Raw genomic sequence first — 21,688 nt, 5'->3', positions numbered from 1 at the left:
GTTTTATGCAACACAAAACTGAGTGGTGGTGCCTTATATCAAGTAATACCTGTCGAATTTCTTCTGTTAAAAGCGAAACACCCCACACAATCAAAACAATTTCGGCATTTGACACGTCAGCGTTGAAGTCAACAACAAGAATGTATGCGTAGAGGCACAGAAACGCTATATACGACAACTGAAAGTTAAAGGTACGAGACTAAATGTGTACTAATGAGCAATATTTACAGGTTTTAAATTTTATCACTGTTTAAGTCTCATATTGTGTTGTTTAAAGCATGATTTTAAACTATAACCTTGAAAATCGAAGACTCGCTTTTATTTTTCTAGCACATAGGGTAGCCACATGGAATAACAAAATAATTAAATCTTAAAATTTTACTTAAAGTTATGCATAATTTTAAATAATACATTTTTATATAAGTTAATTACCTACCACATTGTAAAGAAATATAACCACGGGAGAACTAAAAAAGCTTTCAATCTTTTCCAGGGGTGAAACACCTTTCTTTCTTTTTAATGTTGAACTGAAAATGTTTAAAACATTATTAAGGCATAATTAATTACATTAACATTAAATATATAATATGTATCTTAATATCTCCTGCATCTTTCAAAACAGAAAATAATTTAGATATTGCAAAAGATGGAAAACTTGAAGACATACTACGTTTAATAGTATCGCAATATAAATGCTTACAAACCTTCCTTCTTTTTCACGTATCTTCCGAATGTTCATCCTTTGTTTATCGCGATAATTTACAACCTTGTCGAATGTTAACAGTGGAAACATCAGAAACGGGCACAGAACGCAGAGAAATATCTGAAATAAATTAATTATGTCATGTCTAGTTATAAGCATTACACATTCGGATATATGTTAACATAATGAACAAATAATGCAATACGGCAAGAATTGAGTGATCGAATTACACAATATGTAACATATAGCTCCATACATAATTATCACTATTGTTCTAGTTCGTGTGTGTCTTTCAAATCCGGAAGTAAAACGTATGGCAAAGTATTGTGTTTGTTGCTAGTATTGTTTCTTCGAAAGTCAACTGTTCTAAATAGGACCATTATACAAATGAGTATCGTTAATAACAGTTTTCATAACCAGAGCTGTCGTAGGACAGCAGGCTCGACTATATGCCGCTTTGTCTAAGAAATTAATACAAAAATGATGTAAACTGTTTCTGTCAAAAGTGAATAAAAAACTCCTATGCGACGAGACCAGGTCTTCAATGATTGACAGAAAAGATTTAACCTTCATTGGGAGATTCAGATTCAAATGGGTTTTTTCTATTTTTGTAACAGTGACCTTGACCTTGACCTTGACCCTTCGGCCCCAAATGCAATCTCATGGAAGTCCTCCATAAGCTTTTCAAACATGCTAAGTAGGTCACAATATGTCAATCCTAACTGAAGTTTTTTAGTACCAAACGGTTACATATTTTAGTAAGACTGACCTTGACCTTGACTCTTAGGGCCCCAAACGCAATTCCACGAGAGGTCTCCATAAAGTCTTCATATATACTAAGTTTTGGTCACTCTATGTACAACTTAACTGAAATTATTCGATAACATGCACCTCATCCCATCGGCCCGCTAGAACAACGTACGTTATTTAAATAAACAGGATGCTCTTTGTGAATCCTTGGTTAAAAATATAAGAATGTGTCTGTCAAAAGCAATAAAAAGTCAATCAAGGGTCATAATTTGAGGTAATATAAGTTGTGTAACCTTATTGTGTGATGGCTACTGTGAAAAGTTGAATGCCATTTAGGGCGTTTTTGTAGTAAATAAACTGGTTTCGGTTTTATATCGGTTTCACGAACTGTGTATTTGCTGTTACAGTTTCAAATAAAACCAAAACCAGTGTTTTAATCGTTTTTTAACGAAAACCGAAACCGGTTTTTGAAGCTATCGAAACCCCTACCGGAGGCGATTTCATCGCTTTGTTCCATCCGAAAACTAGTTAACATTGAAAACAACATGGTAGAAAGTGATCAACCACGTTTGTTGAAACTCAATCTTTTAGATAACAATACCTTACAATGGGCAAACTGTATACAAAACCATGCATTTGTTACTTCAGACAAACTACCAAAACCGATTTCGAAACTGCTAAAACCATTGAAACTGAAACTGAAACTGAAACTGGTTTGGTATCTACAAAAAACGCTCTTAATGAACATCATTTGATATCTGAGTATTAAAAACCAAAAGATGCCCAAAAATTTCACCAAACTTTTTAAGTCAATCAAGGGCCAAACTTTGTATTTAGATAATATGGAGTTATGTTAGTAACTAATTGTGTAATGGCCGTAAACAAGCATGTGAAGTATAAAGTGTATTGAATGAGTCAACCAGGGGCCATACTTTTTTATTTAGGCTGAAATGGTGTTATGTAACCTTTTTGTAAGACGGTCGTCAATAAGTGTGTAAAGTATTAAGTCAATTGACTGAAGGGTATATAAGTTATAAGTAAAAATCCTAACTTACCCAAAAACGTTTACTTGTCACAAAGTGCCCTTAAACTTACATCTCAGTCCTTAAGTCAATCAGGGGCCATAATTTGTATTTAGGATAATGCAGAGTTATGTAACCTCGTTGTATGGTGGTCCTGAACATATGTGTACAGTATTAAGTGAATGAATGGAAGGTATTGGAAGTGGAAATGCCAACTTGCCCTAATATTTTAAACTGACGCCGTCGCCGACTCAGAAGCCGACGCCGACGCCGGTGCGAGTGGTATAGTCTTCTTATTCCTCGAAATATCGAGCTTAAAATACAGGTTTGTCATCACCATGGTGATGTCCCAATGCGTATTCAATTGGTCTATTATGGTTATGGCCCATTACTGCTGTATGTATATGACTGTACATTGTTCAGCGCCGCTGTTGTGGCGGTAAAATGTAACCGAATGTCATTACGATTGCGATTTGTTAAACTTTTTGGCGGATACGGTTTTCTTTGTTTGCAAACGGTAGGTCTACTTACGTTTAACTTACTATAAACCCAGATATTTTATCAAAAGTAAGTTTATGTTATGATTGACATATTCAATATATGTATTGATGTTTATTTTCTTACCAGCCATAACGGTGTGTCGATCTTGATATTCCCACGCCACATCCCGTTGAGAACCATCTGAGCTGCGGGTTGAGCGAGAAAATCCTTGTTTTCTTTTCTCAAAGCGTAAGACATGCAGTTGTCAAAACCGTAAAGGTAGTTGTAAGCCAGTAACACCCCTTGAGTTCGCTCAACGTTGGACGAGAAAGCAAGGTTCAGGACACCGTTTGCAATCAGTGACCACTCCCTGTAACGTGTTGAAATATTTTAATGACAAATACTCAACACCGCAACAAAAAAACAAACAAACGAGGATTATTTTTAGACAAGAGATGTTAGTGAAACATTTATGCCCCCTTGGGAGCCAAATTGTTAGTAGGATTTGGACACTTAAATAAAATATGGACAATCAGAAAACCTTTTTTCAGCTTACAGTCACACTGACCTTGACCTTTGACCCACTGACCTCAAAATCAATAGGGTTCATCTGCTGGTCATGACCAATAAGCCTACCTAGTATGAGGTCCCTGGGTCAAAGCGTTCTCAAGTTATTGATCGGAAACCGTTTTTCATGTTAAGGTCACACTGACCTTGACCTTTGACCCACTGACCTCAAAATCAATAGGGTTCATCTGCTGGTCATGACCAATACACCTACCAAGTATGAGGTTCCTGGGTCAAAGCGTTCTCAAGTTATTGATCGGAAACCGTTTTTCATGTAAAGGTCACACTGACCTTGACCTTTGACCCACTGACCTCAAAATCAATAGGGTTCATCTGCTGGTGATGACCAATACACATACCAAGTATGAGGTCCCTCGGTCAAAGCGTTCTCAAGTTATTGATCGGAAACCATTTGGTATTCCGACCGACCGACAGACAGACAGACCGACCGACCGACATGTGCAAAACAATATACCCCACTTTTTTCAAAAGGGGGCATAAAAATAATAATAACAACAACAACAACAACAACAACAACAACAACAACAACAACAACAACAACAACAACAACAACAATAATAATTATAATATATTTAGAGAACAGTTATAAGAATATCGGTCAAAATGTTTTAGATTCTAGCAAATATATATAACACATACTCGATATGCCTTGCAATTGTTGCCTTTAACTGCCCATCGCTTGTGCGTTCCAACATCGACCGGAGTATCGTCTGGGCGACCAGTGCCGATAACGTTGGCCCCTAATCATGAATTAAACAAGTATTATATCTTATTGAAAAAAATGAGAAATTATATATACAAATGGTATACTATCCCGGACCGGAAAGTCTCACCAAATGTTAAGTCCGGTGGTCGGATTTTCTTATCTGGATCACAAATGATTATTTTTCTTCCATGTGCCTTATATTTCATCAATTGTTTACCACATCGAAACGCGCGTGTGTGTATTGCTGCTTACTGGTGTAATATTCCGGTTTAATTTGAATGCAATGTTGAGGTAAAATATTTCTCCTTAGATACCGCCCTAGAATTATGTAATAATTCATCGTAATTTAAGAAAGGCCATTAAAAATAAAGTTACATTAATTTAAATATTCAAAGTAATTTAATGGTGCGTTGTTGCACAAAAACGGAAATACTATCGGCTTTTCCATCACCAGAAATCCGAAATGCAGATCTGGCCTGCAAGAAGTGTCCACCAGCAAAGCAAAAGGTTTAAAAAAAATTGTGTGGGCATGAGTATAACTTGCTTCACTTACCTCTTCGTTTGTCGAAAACAGTTTGGCAAGTTCTTGCCTATCAAGAAGAACAGACCACAAAAACAGATGGAGATACGGTTTGTTTTCCACTGGCAGGAAGTCATCAACCCATTCCCCTTCTACAAAGCCAAAGTTTGAAAGTAGTTTTCGCGAGTGCGACCTTGATACCATACTCAGATAAAACATGAGCTGTGTGGTAATGGACAGTATTTCTGAGGATACGGTACAACGCTTCATATTTTATTTCATTATCAAGAAAAAATGATAAAACATTTCAAAATCAACCATTTAAATGTTCTTGTTTTTTACCACACCTCTTGTTAAAGACAATAAAGTTGTTAAAAAGATAACATTGCAAAGTCATAATACTTTATAATGAAGATTATACCGAACATGTGTCTTGGTGGGTTGTCTAAGTACGGTCCCAGCACATCAAATTTGTCCCCTGATAGTTCCCGTATCAGCTTTTCGACATCATCTAAGGATATACCTTCTCGCCCCTGCCATTATAATTCATTATTAAAAGATATATATATTTTATGTGTCATCATAATATCATAATAAGCTATAAACCTAGCAGCCAACTGTAGGAATTTCAAAGTAAAAGCATTCCATTCTACTTTACAGGGACGGGACATCATGGTCCCAAAATCGGCAAATACATTATTTCAATAAAACAAGCCTACGTTTGTCAGAACGAGCTAGTATGAGGCCGATATTACATCATTTTTCATGCCTACAAGAAAATGTTGTCGCCGACTCAGTTGAGTTTACATGTTTAAAAATAGCAAATAATAATTTCCCAGTTTACTGTGTGTATATTAAGCATGTGAAAGTCACGTGATTAATACAGATACACATACCGACGCTATTTCTAAATTAACTGGGACTTGGTAGACACACCCAGTAAATTTCGATTTGGATAAACAGGCACAAACTGTGAATGACACGTGTGTCATAAGCGATGTGATAGATCAGTAAGTAAGATTTAACGCGTTGTACATAACGATATCAGATTTATACAAGTGTTTGACAATTTTCTTTTGTTCTTGCCATAGTATCATCTGATGTCTAGTCCCTTTAAGAGATGTACTTCTTTGATAAAGGATCAAATGTATTTATAGCTACATACATGTTTTATAAAATCCTTTAAAAGAACTGTCTGTTCCTTCAAGTGGATATACTTACATCGTCTTTTTTGCAACTTGTGAGCATAGTTTTCAGCAAACCATCTGGTTTCTTAAATCAAAGTATAATACCCAATGTATGAGGACCCTTTTAAAATGCGTAGCCTATGAACATCAAACATTTAGTAGAGAAAATATTTACATATACCAGATACTGTCAGAATCTTTCCTCTTTAGAATGTGCAAAGTTTTTACTAAGATCTTAAAGACAAATGGCAGATCTTAAACTAAAAACCACCGTAAACTTTCTGATCATTCATCTAGGATTTATGACAGACCATATGTTCACAAATCAATACAACAATATTTAATGCTCCAGACTTTTTTCCAGATTTTAATCATTAATATTGAAAAGGGCATTAGTGTTTACATTTTTGTAAAGCCTAAAAAGTTTATCCCTGGTAAGCCGGTCTCCCATGTTGATACCACGGTCAAGAAACAGCTTCACGGCTTCAACTCTGTTCAATTCTATGGCCATCAAAAGCACCTCATCCAGCTGGTCCCACTGCAAAATGTCGAGAGCGTCAAACAGAGGATTTTCATATGATCTGAATAACAAAACCCTTAACAAAAACTGCAATATAAAAACTGAAAGACACCACCAAGATACGACTTATTTATTCGCAAAGAAACAGGTAAAAGACTGAATATGAAGACAGAACTATTCATGATGGTATGTTTGATGAGATTCTTTATAAAGTATACGCATTAAAGATAGTTCAACTGTAAGAAACGTTTAAAAACAAGGAACACAAAAATGTACCCATACAATAAACATGTAAATGGGCAAACCCATTCACCAATACACTACAATTATCAAATGATATTGTTACTTACATTATCAAGCCAGTTCTCTCTGCTGTAGACATCATCTTCCATCAAGTCTAATTTGTCCATGATGAGGGCAAATTTAAACCGAGTAACAACTTCCGGTTGAGCTTCAAAAGTGAAACACTTTGTTAACAAAACGGTACAGTAACAGAGCAAAATCATTCATAAATGTGAGACATTTCCCTGTTCTTTAAGCCTTAATTAAACTCGCAAGCATGATAAAACAAGAGCTGTCACTTTAAGTGAAGAATGCCCCCAGAAGTGATACTCTTGTGTGATTCAAAGGTCGTTAAAAGGGGAAACGGGTCGTGCACCGCGACACGTTGTCTTGAAATGTCTAAAGGAAATATGTCCATTCAAGACAAAGTAACGGCCCGGATACGACAACATATACTCTATATCCTTATATGCAGCGTGTGAACTTGATCTTAAATGTCGGGACACGGATCTCGTACACGACAAGTCTTCTTAGAATGTCGAACATGTGTTGCAACTTATTTGAAAATCTGTCAATCCAAGAGAAAGTAACAGCCCGGATACGACAATATATACTCTATATCATCAAAATGCAGCATGTGAACTTGACCTAAGAGGTGGGGACACGGGTCTAGCACTCGACAAGTTTGTTTTCTGAGAATGTCGAACATGTGTTGCAAGTGATTTGAAAATCTGTCCATTCGAGAAAAAGTAACAGCCCGGATACGACAACATATACTCTATATCCTTATATGAAGCATTCCATTGTGAACAAACAGCAAGTGTGAACTTCACCATAGAGGTAGAGGCACGGGTCTCGTACACACGAAAACTCTTCTCGGAATGTCGATTTAATTTACGTGTTGCAAGTTATTTTAAAATCTGTCCATTAGAGAGACAGTTACATGCCGGATACAACATACTCTCTAAATCCTTATATGCAGCATTCCATTCTGAACAAACAGCAAGTGTGAACTTGACCTTAGAGGTAGGGACACGGGTCTAGCACTCGACAAGTTTTCTTAGAATGTCGAACACGTGTTTCAGGTTATTTTAAAAGCTGTCCGTACAAGAGAAAGTAACAGGCCGGACGGGAGAAACTGAGTCTGACACGCACGTACGTTCGGGGGCATTAAAATACAACAGTGCAATTTATGACTATACAGGAACTCCATTACAGTCAAGCTCATGCCTTATAGCCACTTCTATATAGTAAATTTAATATATTGATCAATTATGCTAATTAAGTAAATCATGTAACAAGAAAATTTTAAATGTTTACTCTACTTCATAAATATATTGAATCGTAAATCTATGTAAATGCAGTATGTACAAAATACAAACACTTAATTGTTTTATTATTTTAGAAATTATGAAAATCTAAATAAAATAAGATTAGGCTTTGTTTCGAAAACAGCACTGTTTAAAAATGATTAAAATACCTTTAAGAATTGCGTGAGCAATTGCAACATCTAATTCTCTATGTCCATTTGCATTCTCTACATCAAAGATCGTGATAAGGTTGAAGTAAGCAAGGCATTCTGTGATGCAGTTGAAGGATCGTTCAAGTTGTTTTTCTCCGTACTCATAACCAATCATCGATTTCAGTGTGGATACGACACTTTCATCCATGCAGCGTCTATAGAACGGTTGAAAGTAATTAAGCATTGTGAAGGACAACGATAAACTTAGAAATTAACCCTGGATAAAAGGATGGATACAAAACGTTTAGATAATCAATCATCTGTCAATATTATACTATAATTTTGATATTTCATATTACATTGATAGTACTAATTTCTTATAGCATATTCGAAAGCAAAACTACAAACCGTTCTCAGTTATGACACATTTACACTTCATGGTTTATATCGACTATTGTAAAATCAAAACATTAACGAAACTATTAAGCAAATTAATGTCGTATATTTCAATTGTGTTTATGATCCAGATATAATACTAATATCTTCGTTTTGTGAATGTATATATGGTTTTTAATTGACAAACACCAAACGCGTTAATTGCTATACTTCCATTTTTTACTTTTATATATTTAAGCGTCGTTAATCAAATAAAGTCGGCTGGTCAATTGCAGCCAAGGCATTAATATGTTTTAAGTTCCATTGTGTCTTCCGGTTTTTTATTTCTCGATGACGCAAAATACAGAACGAAATCGGTAAAACAACAGGGGCGGGGTCGAAAAGGGAATTATAAAACAGTAGTGCGATAAAGACATTGGACATTGGACATAAAGACAACGCAACGGATATGAAATTGGGCAATTAAAGTTAAAAATCTGTTAGAATCTATGGGATTCGCTGAAGTTTGGCTTACCCAAGGGGTTGTAAATACAAAATATTTTATACACACCTTTAAGATGAGGGTTAGAGATTGTTTCATGCAAAAATGGAATGAAGAATTACGAGAGTCATCAAGAGCGTCAACATACATATTATTTGCAAATTTTAATTATCAGTCATATTTAGACACCATACAAAACAATAAATTCAGAACAGCTTTAACACGACTAAGAGTAGCATCACACAGATTAGAAATAGAAATGGGCAGATGGCACAAGCCCCAAATAAATCCAAGAAATGAACGAAAATGCCAACGTTGTAATACACTTGAAGATGAATTCCATTTTCTCTTAGAATGTCCTTTATACCATTAATTAAGAATCTTATACATTAAGCGATATTGTTGGCGCAATCCAAATATTCCTAAATTCATCGAACTGATTTCTAGCGAAAATGTAACTACTATTAGAAAACTATGTTGTTTTGTCTATAAGGGCTTTGAAGTGCGTCAGTTTAGACATAAGACACTTTTCTCCACTAACTATTTTTCAGTATTTTAAGCAAATGTGATATAACTTTACTTTGTTTATACATTATGATTGATTTTGAAAGTTGTTCTATCGGTAATGTTTATATACTGTACATGTTTATATTATATGTAACTGATGGGCTGTAAGCTTATAGTTAATAAAATCTTCTTCTTCTTCTTCATTGTCTGATCTGTGAAATCATATTTTCCTCGGTGTATAAACTCGGTCGGTAGAACTACACATCGGTCTCGAAGGATAAATGTTTAGACGCGGAATTTAACATATACAGAATTTGAAAAAGCGTCAAGTAACGATATCCTACATTTATAAAAAAAAACATGTAAAAATCTAACAAATTCAAAATGAAAATGCGAAAGATCTAAATATGCTGAAATGAATGCTTAAGTTTGTAATTGACACTATTAAGTTTCGGTTATTTACAAGATTGTCACTTTATAATATCGACTTTTTAATTCAGATCTGTCAGATAATTTACAAACATACCTTTCAATGAAAACAATGTATTGTTGAGCCTCTTAGGCAGATTTTCTTTTTTGTTTTATAAGATAAGATATCATCCGTCTGACAAGATCAGTACTTCGGTTTTCTATATATAAAATAAATCCTTCTATGCACAAGTGATTACGTCTTCTTTTAACATTTCGAATAATTCTTAGTTAAAAAATCAAAAATGCACTTTTTATGGAAGTCATTCTTTGAATGTCGTAAAGCAAAGCTGTATATGTTTATTTTCGAGCGTTTAGGTGGAATTACGAAAAAATGACTGTCCTTTATGGTACAAATTTATAATGATTAGTTTATGCACGCGATTTTGGTGCAGGTAAGATATTGTCTCTTTTATAAATAACGACTGTATATTTCCAAGTACATATTGTACTATTTCTTTGTTAAATGGTATAATTATCTTCAGGTAGTTTACACAGTTTCTCTGTCAACTTGTTAACATAACAAATGAGGCCCGTCATTGTGAATTTGAAAGAGACAAACGGGCACACTTGTTTTGTTTTCTCCAATTTCGTAACTGGTTCTATTATTAAAAGAAGTTAAATACAACTGAATGATGAGGTAATTATTTTGCTAGAAACATTAAACAGTGCAATAAAACACGTGATTAATCGAAGGAGGCACATCATATTAAAAATTATTCTTAAGGACGATGATTTTCCGTCGATATGATATTACGCAGTGCATTATCAATTTATAAAGCATCCGATCCCAATCCCTGTGTGGTTGACAGACATGAGTTTAGAAGACCTGGTGTGCTAAAAGACGTAAGCAAAGCAATATATCTTAGTATCCCTAAAACAATGGATACTAATCGTAAGGTATGGGATAATCCAGCAGGACTGTAGAAGCGACATTCAAATAAAAAATATAAGGTAATTAAACGTCAGTCATGAACTGCATTTACGTACATAGTCTTGTTGGGGTCGGTGTGGTCCTCAGTCGCATTTTCGTATGCATATGTCACTAAATCAGTGGCTCTCCCCGTCCCTTTGACCACTACAACCGGTCTTCCAGACTCTAACTGAGACAACATACTCTGAAAATGTAGCATCAGTTGGATAATCAATAAGATAGTGTTTATACGAACATTTTATATTAATTATATGGTATTTAAACAACGCGAGTACAATCATTGAACACCTATACATTGTCCATAGCAATTTTACTGATATACGACTGAATTGATAATTATTAAAGACTTTATTTACTTCAACTATAGTATCGTTTTATATATTAGAGGTGTACAGGTTTAGTTGTCGGATTGAGCTTGGGCTCCGACGTCGGATGACGAGAACCAGTCATGAGGATCGCGGTGAATCAATTAATCATTGTTTAATATATGAACATGAGAAGAAGACGTGATAAACATCTAGAATGTATAAGGTAATGTTTATTTGCATCGCTTTCTTTAATTAAAAGAATATTTCACTCTATAAACAACCGAGTAAAAGATTCACCGCCATGTTTTACTCGACTGGTTCTCGTCCGCGCGTAAAGCTGAATACTGCATGCCGGGGCCGGCCGTGACAAGCATGCACAAAACTTCCTCCAAGTATCTGTGAGTCGCTAAATAAACAGTACCCTTGTTTTGAAGAAATTTGAAAAAATGTTGCTTGTTGCGCTATTGCATAGGATTTGTTGGTTTCAGCGTAAGATCGTATTTATTTCACGAGTGTCATAGAAAAACATAGCTTAAGAACTTCAGCGAACATGTTATATATTACCATTTTGGATGTGTTCGCTGAAGAGAACGCCGTATCCAAACCCTACCAGAATTCGTGACATTTTTATGTCACGCTGTTATTTCACTTGTATGCATTGTACATACAAAATAACTGTATCCTCAGGTAAATGAAGTAAAATGTAGTTCACAAACACATTTACATTTACTATTACAAGCATTCCTTAACTAGGTCATAGTTGTGTTCAAATTTAATCACGTGACACCAAGATTTTAAGAAAATACCCATATGACCTACATTTGACCTCACAAATGTAGTGTTTATTTTGCTGTTATTTTTTCTATTTCGAATAATTAGTAAATAACTTATAACAAATTTGGAATAAATCAATTGTTTTTACTTATCAAAAGGTATTTTCAGCCTTACTGCAATAAGATTCAACTAAATGAACAATGTGATTTCGATACTATAAATAGAATCCATCGACGTCATCATGGTCATGTGATTGCATTGCATCATTACAATCAATTGATTCTGGTCGACTTTACCATGAAGGTTACGCCATAACTTTAATGTGTTGTAAACATCAAAAAAATAAATATCAACATTAAAGTTATAGAAGCCAGAACTAAGAAAAACATATCATCACGAGTGAAATAAAATACGATTTTACACAGAAATCAACAAATTATTTGTTTCCTTTTATTTTTTATTTTTCAGATTTATTAGCATGTTATTTTTTTCTAAATATCCCCATTGCTACAGGGCCATCTGTTGGAGCCCCTCACGCGAAGGTTTTATCGCCGACCACGAAGACAGTCGTTCCGACAGCAGCTTGTAGAGAAACAAGTCTCAACGTTTATACTTTTCTCGTGTTTCAGTGAAAACTTTTTATTCAACAATACACTTTTATTGATGCATTTATGTTTATATTATAAATAATAACATTTAAAGCACGATTTTATTTAATTGAACTAGACGTGAATTCATTGACCCATTGACACTTATCGCCATTTGGCATAGCTCGACTGGCCGAAACTGCAGTCCAAATTTCAGGAAGCTGTGGTTAAAATTGAAAAAAAATCACAGGTTTCGTTCACCTGCCATCAAAAGGTGGCTCCGACTGACTTTATGATTTAAAACAAAAAATGGTTATCTTACCATTAGTGATTGTGGCCCTCCTTCCATTAAGATGGTTACATTCTGAACATTCATACAATCTGAAAATATAGTATTAATATACAAAGATAGAATTGTATAATGTATATTACGCGCACACTTGTATCCATGATAACAGCAACATCTACAATAATTTCTTTTTGCACCTTTGAAAACAATGAGTTACACTTTCTAAACGTCTACGAAACTCTTCTCTATCAAAAGTGTCCAAGGCATCGCCAACCCTTCCTAACAAGTTCATCAACAACATTTCGAAATCCTTTTGAATATCTTTATTATATTTATTATATGCCTATCGATTTCTTTTTCCATATCCAACAGTGAAAATGCAGCACGCCATCAGTTTTATGTAAATATTCAGGAGCATGGTATTCAACGATACATGAGGATAAACACGAATCAGAGAACACTTTCGATCCATTCTAAAAAAACATAATCATAAACATGAGCAGCTCGCCAAATTCAACGAAGAAGGCGAGTTCGCGTCATAGATAGTAATAGCGATTGATTCAAGAACTTCTCTCAGTTCTGCATATAATGACAAAAAACTCATATGAACATTCACTGGTTTGAAATGGCAGTGAATAAGTCTTCCGAAAGTAACGATTTGTTTGTACTCGTTAAATAAGTACTGTTTATGCTTGCTGTTCATGCTGCGACAAGTGAATTCTGTAACTTCCGATTTGTTTGGCTGGAGTAGCCTCCTTTGACTTCAATATGTAAAATATTCATACGCGCAAGTCATTCCATATTTGTACATTTGACAGATGGCGGTAAATTTTAATCAAATTGAATCGAAAAAAAATAATAATAAAGGAATAAATAGTAAGGTATATAAGCAATGGAATATTACGATAGGATGGTTTTCTGGTGACCTGCATCACCTCTCTTTCGATGAGTAAACACGAATCCACCTCGATCTGCGGTCTCACGTGACCAGAAAATCGCCCTATCGTAATATCCCCTATTTGCTTGCCTCTTTAGCTGGTTTTATTAATGGGGAAATATAGGTCATAAGGTTGGCTCTCTCCATTTGTTCGCATTATTTAATTGGCTTGTTAGATAAGGATAATTTGGTTAGCTTCAGTATGATACATGGCACACAGGAACTGCAAATTGGCATAATTCGGTACGCAGACTTATAAATGAGTTAAAGTACGTTACAAATCATTCAGGTAGAAAGTATACATGTATTCGTTTTGCAAAGTTGTACGGGGTTACATTTCTAATACGGCAGCCACTACAAGGCGTCCCTAGATAGCAGACGACAACCAAAACAGTTCAGTACTACTACCACAAACTGACTCATCGTCGATTTTTAGCTTTTACATGAAAGCAAACAAGGATGGCCGTGCAATGTTTTTCTTAAAGATAAAATATATCATATGTACTTACAGTCGTCCGTTTTTGTTTCCGAAATTAATGTCTCAAGCTTGGAACGAAATTCTATGTCGACACCATACTTCAAATTTGTCCCGTCATCAACAAGAAGAAAGTGTGTATGATTTGGATCAAGAGGTACACGCTTCCTTGACTTTACTTGTCTGTACTTTGCTGGATACAACCCACTCGTAGACTACAACATTATAACGAATCTGTATAATAATTCAATGGCTTCATATAATACTTTAGAGTTAGCGAAACTTAAAGTAATTGATGCATTACATGCCGTAACAAGAGCGCCAACTGTTACAAAATGCGTCCGTCGTTATTTTAAGACACCAAGTTCGGTGATAAGTGGTTGTACGTTAAGCCAAATATAGACAGAGAACCCTGTAAAGACAGCGTTATTTTTTTTTCAAATTCAATGGTCATAACTCTGGAGTGACTAAGGTGACATATCTGTTTATCATACATTACAAAGATATTCTGCCCATACACATAATGACTAAATTTGGTGATTATTGGAGCAGTCTTCTAAATCAATTGATCGGACAAGACCGATTTTAGGTGCTTCTAAAGTTATTTAGCGGGCAATTTAATGTAATTTCTGTAATAAAATAACGAAAACTCTCGAATGACCCGAGCGATATGGATGGTTATCGAACTGTCAAAGATATTATGCCAATACACATTCTGGCCAAATGGTGTGATGATTGGACTGACTTCTTAAGTTTTTGAGCGGATGCCACCCGACCGTACGCCGCAGGTATTACTATAATAACGTCACTTAGTACTGCTAGCAATATAGTAGTCCCCAGTCGGTTAAAAAAATATCTGAAATTAGTAGTATAAATAAAAGAAAATAAACCTTTATGTCGCTATAGCAACAACACATTTTTTCTCAGTACTCAAATTAACAATTGTTTGATGTTATCATGGATCATTTTCACTTCAGACAAAATATGTTCTATAGCATAATCTTTACTTATTTGGTAGCTTGATAATTCCCATTTCCTTAGCAGCATAGTTTGTCCAAATAAGGGTAATCCTCATATTAATCTCTCTCTCTCTTCTTTCGTGGGTTAGCAATATTTGGTTCTTATGGCTCTCTATACACACACCAAGTTTTATTAACTTAGTGTGCGTACTTCTTGAGACATTGTTTCGGTATGTCGGTTATCTGGACGGAAGGACAGACGGATGGATGGTTAATCTATAGTTCCCTCCGGTGAATCCGGTAGGTAATTGTTTGCGGCTATGCCGCTTTTGTAATGACTACATGGAATTTGAGCAGGCTTAAAACGCCACTGCACATCTCAGTACGAGGCCAAGTAGCACTCCTACTCATGAAGGAAACTCTAAATACGTTAGGGTTGATCTTGTTTAAATTTTCATTTAACTACTATTTGACCGTTAATACGCTACCTTTTTATTGACCAGTGTGTCCGCACTTTGTATGCATCCCCAGGGAGCGATGCCAACGGTAACTAAGGATTTTTCCAGAGATGTCATGATCCCATAATCTCGTACCGCCTCCCCAACGTACTGATTAACGCCAGTTTGGAAGCCGCTAGTAAATATCCATGAATCTAAAGAACAAAAACAATATACATTAAACGGTTGTTTTTTGTAATCAAAAACCTGCAGTCTCACATCGTCTCAATATGGTAAACTTTTGTGGCAAGTTATTTCAAATCCTTCCAGAGGTTCAAGAGATATGGAGCAGACATGAAATGTAGTCATATGACCTTTGACCTCTCAGTGTGACCTAGACCTTAAACCGAGCTTGTTGTGGCACACGCTCTGCTCATCGTTTCAATAATGTGAACATTTGTGACGAGTTATTTCAAAATCCTTAAAGCGGTTTAAATAATAATGAGCGAACAGGAAATGAAGTCGTATGACCTTTGACCTCTAAGTGTTACCATGACCTCGAACCGAGTTTGTTAAACCATGAGCTCTGCAAATCGTCTCAATATACTGGACGCTTGTGGAGAGTTATTTCAAAATCCTTTAAGCGATACAAGAGATATTGAGCGGACACGAAATGTACTTGAACCAAGTTGGCTGTAATATTACTCTGCTTATCGTCCCAGTATGGTGGACTTTTTTGGCGAGTTATTTCAAAATCGATCAAACGACTCAAGAGATATTGAGCAGAAACAAAATGTAACCGTATGACCTTTGTTCTCTTGGTGTGACCTTGACATTTTATCTAGCTGGTTGAAACATGTGTTTTTCACATCGTCTGAAAATGGTTAACATCTGTGACGAGTTATTTGAAACTCCTTCAAGGGGTTCGATACATTAGGAGCGAAATAAAGTCATATTATTGTTATATGACCATTGGTCTCAAACTGTAACATTGGCCTAGAACCGAGATGGTTGTAACATGCCCTCTTCACATTGTCTCAATATGGTGAATACTTGTGGCGAGTTTATCCTTCAAACGGTTCAAGAAATACAGATTGGACACTATTTGTGACAGATAAACGGACATTCCAACATTTCTTGTTTATGTGGTTTTCCTTTTTTTTAAGTATTTTTATGTGGTTTTCCAATAGAAAACACAATAAAAGAAACTCCTAACCCTAATCGATTCAACCCCTCAGCACCACTACGTTGGCCCGGACGGGCGGACGGACTGTCGGACAGACAGAAAACAACAGGTATCCCCTTTTATTGGGGGGGGGGGCATAATGATAAACTTTTGCATTAGTCTGGAAGTAAAGGTGTCGTTAAACTCCTGTTTGTTTGACATTGGCTTATACAAATCTATAATTTTAACATCTTTATCTGTGCAACGTAATCAAATAAGAATGTTGAAGCCTGCCCTAGCTATGTGGGGAAATGTTGTAGATAGAGCTTTGTCACGGCCTTAAGATCGCCATATAGACGAGTCATGTCGGATTGAAATCAACTGTTCTTGCTTTCCGTTATTGTTTTAACTGTTTTTGAAAGTACGCATATAATGATACATTTGATCTAAGAAGAACATGCAAAGGACATAAAGGTTATGATACGCTGGGGTGCCGAGAATGTATCAGTGGCAAATGTTACCAAATCTAAGATTTTACCATTTTTCACCAGTTTGACACTATTTCCTCTTCTGTTTCCATCTGGGAGTAATTTATTGGTCCCAGGTGTCCATCAAACAAAATAGAATATGATTTTTTAGTATCACCTAAACCGATTAATCAGTATCGAAGACATCCTATAAATTTAGTGTGTGTGTGTGTGTGTGTGCGTGCGTGCGTGCGTGCGTGCGTGCGTGCGTATGTGTGTGTTAAACTTTCCAAATCAGTTAGAACAATTGAAGTAAAGCAAAACTCATTGATTTTAAACCAAATCGTGTTTTAATAGACCTCAAACCGTGAGAAAGATCTTCCTACAGTTTTTACAGGTGACTAGGGTAGGCCCCGTAAGTCATACTCTAAGTTAATAACATGGCCTGACCTGTGGTGTGAACAAATCGCATGAGGCCTTGACAAAAGGCATCCCTGAGATGTTTGCTCAACCGGAAGAATTTCGCTCCGCCCGCGATCGACAGGAGTACTCGTGGCTTCCCGAGTTCCCACACATCTGTCAACAAATAGACGACATCTTTCGGAGATGTGTCTACATCTAGCCGAACATACTGAAACAGGTAACTCTTACTGTATGGCAAATATCTTGGAGTAAATGGCGATGGTACTGTATACAGCCCACCCGGCCGTCCGGAATACAAAACGCTATTCATTTATTTATTTATTTAAAGCGATAAAATAAATACAACCGCTAATTTTCTGCAAAATGCACATGTCCGTTATTCATCATATCGCTATGGATTCTATTTTTCAATGTGCACATCTCGAACTAAAACAAACAATATAACATGGAAGATTGATGAACTACGTATTTATGCCACTGCTATAAAGACATATTGTTAAGATAATTGTACATTTTTTGAAACAAACAGAAATAAAACTACCTTTTTGAAATGGCCCCCATATTCGACAAAGTCAATATCGCCAAAGGCTCTGGTGGGTGTTGATTTCGAGTGCGCGAAGGGTATGTACTTAAGTGTGTCAGGTCCGGCTTCCGTTATTCCCTCGGCGTGATCTGCATATGCTAAGCCACACTGACACACCCGCTCCCTTTGTAAGTAAATTCACTACGATATTCATTATTGACAACAAACATAACACACAGTATATTGTACATCTTTTCCATTTTATCTGATAAAACAAAGTTGCACGTTTTCCACATATAATAACTAGTTAAATGCATTAAAGATATGGTATTTTCCAGATTTTTTGTGTATTTCTTTATAGGAGGTTCTAAAGTTTTGAACACGCCAGAATTCCTAATGTTTTGTTATATATTTGGATATTGTTGTGTTTTGTTGTAGATATGTAATAAAGACACTTCAGTTTTCCTACATATACTAGTATTCTACAAGTGTATTTCATGTGAGAACATCAATAGTCTGAATCATACTGTCTCTCTAATACCTCGTGCCTTAGCCGGGCTGTAACTGATTAACATATACAGGCGGAGCTTCTATGCTCACAACATTACAGGCGTGATATTTCACTTTGTGAATTGTTTATATATTCAGAATATATTCAGAATATGAATGCTGTACCCTTGAGAAGACTGTTTGAGCTGGCTTTCCACAAACACAGAACATTCCCTTTCTTTTATGTTGCCACGTATCCAGTGGGTTTCATAGTTAAGTCCATGTAGGGCTATAATCTTAAACGGTAAAAGATTAAATAAACATACAAAAAAACAAGTGATAATGTTTCGACTGTTTCAACGCTTAAGGTATGGGTATTTTTGTCGGAAATTAAATAGAAAACAAATGCAGTAATAAATATCATATAATAAAACTTAAAATTGAGAAAACGCACGTAATAGTACGGATAGCACGTATATGAAAATATGCAGATTAAACGAAATATAATATCACCTTATGAAATGGTTTACTAGCGGACGTAAGTGGCTCAACTTTGGCGCTTGACATTGTTCGCCTTTCACATCATAACACAAGCCCTATTGAGATTGAAAACACTTCGGATTCCATGATCCCACCAAGCAACTACCTGGTCAAAAATACATTTTATATTATTAGTTGTTATCAGTTTTATAACACTGGTTAGTACTAAGTACTAAGCACGTACGTAAGTAAGTTAGAAGCAAAGGTTTTATTAGCATGACATGTGCAATAAACAAAGAATATATCTGCTGTTTGCACTGTGGCTTAAATACCCGTAAAACTCCTGAAACGATTTGTTCAGCAAAAAATAGAAATTCGTTCAATAGAAAGATATTTATTCGTTTGAAAAATCATGAACAGAGTGAATCGTGATCATTTTAAAGAGCTTCAGCTCTCGCAGATGGTGCTTAATTTTCGCGCATACAGATACGAATTGTATAATTTTGAATTCCAATGGATAAAGAAAATATATTGTTTAAAAGACAAACAAATTTTCAAAAAATATCTGAAGCTTATTTTTCAAATCATTTTACAAAAAAATCGCACTCTCTGTAATCTGTTCTGTGTTCTGTAATTTAATTGAAGAGCGTGGATGGGGCGGCAACGGTTTATGACACTGCCAATTTGAAGCATTACATGGCCCGACCCCGAAGCTGGCGTTGCACAGAAGGTCGTGGACACTCCAGGTTCCACTTCCGATCTCTTAAAATTTTAAACTTTCACTTGGAATCATGTAGAAATATTGTGAAACAAAAACAGCGGTGTTGTTACAATCCAATTATTATCTTTCGAAGAACAAACTATTTTTTCTTGGTCCGCGTAGCGAACATCTTGAAAAGGCAGGTCGTTTAATACTTACAAATTGAATAAGTTTGAATGGTAAACGTACATGACAAGTAGAAATGATGGAGATTTGCAACAAGTAAGGGAAATCCGAGTTTCCAGCCAATAATTAAGAGAATAGGATACTCCATAGAGTACTTCAATAACGTGGACCTCTATTAAAGAATCAGATTTTCAAAAGTATGTGTCAATCACCAATCACACAATGCTTGTTTTGTACATTCTTTAAAATACATAAGTTCGTCTATTAAAATACATATTTGGTGACAAGCAAGTATTTTCAATTTATAGAGCAAATTCATAAGTGTTAAAAGCAAACCCCTGAACGGATGGTAACATGCTAGAACTCACTGGTTCCATTCCCCGCTCATATAAATGTCTCATGTATTTTGAAGTCCGTATGCATTCTGGAAATCCAAGGTTTGTGGGTCTCCGTGCATTTAAAACAGGTCTATTAAATTGCAGGTGCATTGCGGATCGCCATTGCGTGTGGTCAGAACCTAGCCAGTAAGATTGCGGAAATCGCTGGTTAATTAATTGTTTCTAGAGGCACCGAGGTGTTTTCTTCTACGGTCGGACAGTCGACCTCCTTCATATATTCTAAATTTCGTAGCAGTTAAACAATGATGACCCACTACTGTTTAAAAGTTAACGCTGATCAGTTTTCAGCTACTGTTTTGATCAAAACTAAATGTTGAAATGATGTCAGGGTCAATTGTTTAATAACTTATAAAAATATAAGGCCTTGTGGTCAATTTTCAACGGGATCAAAATTTAATGTTACACCGGCACAATGTTTATTAATTGCATATATTCTTAACTAGTGACGAAATAATGAACAATTAATTAAGTCATAGTGAAAACACATCATCATTATCAAGAATTCTAACATTTTATTTCCAAAATTTGAGCCACTGTTCGTTTGCATTGTGAAATGCCCTTAGCCCGGTACGATCCAAATAGAATCAATTCTTACCTGCACTAGTATCGCCTATAAAATAGTACACAATACTGTTTAGATCAAAACAAACTATCCATGCGTGAATTTTCCAATATCATATTTACTATAAAGCTCATTTTTGTTTTAAAACTTAACGTACGTGTTTGTGTGGTTATTCATATATTAATTAACTATCAAATACATTTCTACATGAACATACCTGTCATTATAGACATGGACCAGGTAAATCAATCTAAAATGAAAGTAGACTTCCGGTAATGTTCTGTGTGTTTACATGGAGATATGACAACAGCAATTGACAGTATAAATCAAATCGCTCAAAGCGTTGAAAGGCTGTCGGTCTGCTTCGTTTTGTGAATGTACAGTAGTCATCTAATGTCGAAAGAAACGGGAAGTGTTTGAAGACTTTTAAGCTTGTCTCAATAATTTCATCTCCGAGCCTTGAGCAAGATGCATACGCATATCTAAAGATCACTGATATAAATGTTATAGCTGCACTGACTAG

General features: G+C 35.5%; 1 protein-coding gene across 5 annotated transcripts in view; it reads right to left on the bottom strand.

Moving 5' to 3' along the window:
* Window positions 1-21,443, bottom strand: part of LOC128213066 (transient receptor potential cation channel subfamily M member-like 2) — a 29,781-nt gene extending 8,338 nt beyond the window's left edge. For 3 of the 5 annotated variants that reach the window (XM_052918579.1, XM_052918582.1, XM_052918583.1), the window contains exons 1-20: window positions 21,383-21,443; window positions 19,353-19,485; window positions 19,026-19,135; window positions 18,369-18,534; window positions 17,855-18,035; window positions 15,824-15,987; window positions 14,411-14,591; window positions 12,998-13,056; window positions 11,063-11,190; window positions 8,239-8,435; window positions 6,827-6,927; window positions 6,360-6,494; window positions 5,991-6,041; window positions 5,191-5,302; window positions 4,803-4,921; window positions 4,183-4,283; window positions 3,100-3,325; window positions 705-823; window positions 437-527; window positions 50-178 (exon numbers count right to left, since the gene is read on the bottom strand). In XM_052918579.1, the coding sequence (XP_052774539.1) occupies window positions 50-178; window positions 437-527; window positions 705-823; window positions 3,100-3,325; window positions 4,183-4,283; window positions 4,803-4,921; window positions 5,191-5,302; window positions 5,991-6,041; window positions 6,360-6,494; window positions 6,827-6,927; window positions 8,239-8,435; window positions 11,063-11,190; window positions 12,998-13,056; window positions 14,411-14,591; window positions 15,824-15,987; window positions 17,855-18,035; window positions 18,369-18,534; window positions 19,026-19,135; window positions 19,353-19,406 (2,424 nt within the window). In that variant the 5' untranslated portion in view covers window positions 19,407-19,485; window positions 21,383-21,443. Of the gene's footprint in view, window positions 1-49; window positions 179-436; window positions 528-704; window positions 824-3,099; window positions 3,326-4,182; window positions 4,284-4,802; window positions 4,922-5,190; window positions 5,303-5,990; window positions 6,042-6,359; window positions 6,495-6,826; window positions 6,928-8,238; window positions 8,436-11,062; window positions 11,191-12,997; window positions 13,057-14,410; window positions 14,592-15,823; window positions 15,988-17,854; window positions 18,036-18,368; window positions 18,535-19,025; window positions 19,136-19,352; window positions 19,486-21,198; window positions 21,216-21,322; window positions 21,355-21,382 lie in introns of those variants that run through there. The other 2 variants (XM_052918581.1, XM_052918580.1) reach the window with 2 other exon arrangements.
* Window positions 21,444-21,688: the final 245 nt, after the last annotated feature.

This window comes from Mya arenaria, chromosome 13, assembly GCF_026914265.1.
Source record: "Mya arenaria isolate MELC-2E11 chromosome 13, ASM2691426v1".
NCBI classification, from domain to species: Eukaryota; Metazoa; Mollusca; class Bivalvia; order Myida; family Myidae; genus Mya; species Mya arenaria.
This window is presented reverse-complemented; position numbering and strand designations above follow the sequence as displayed.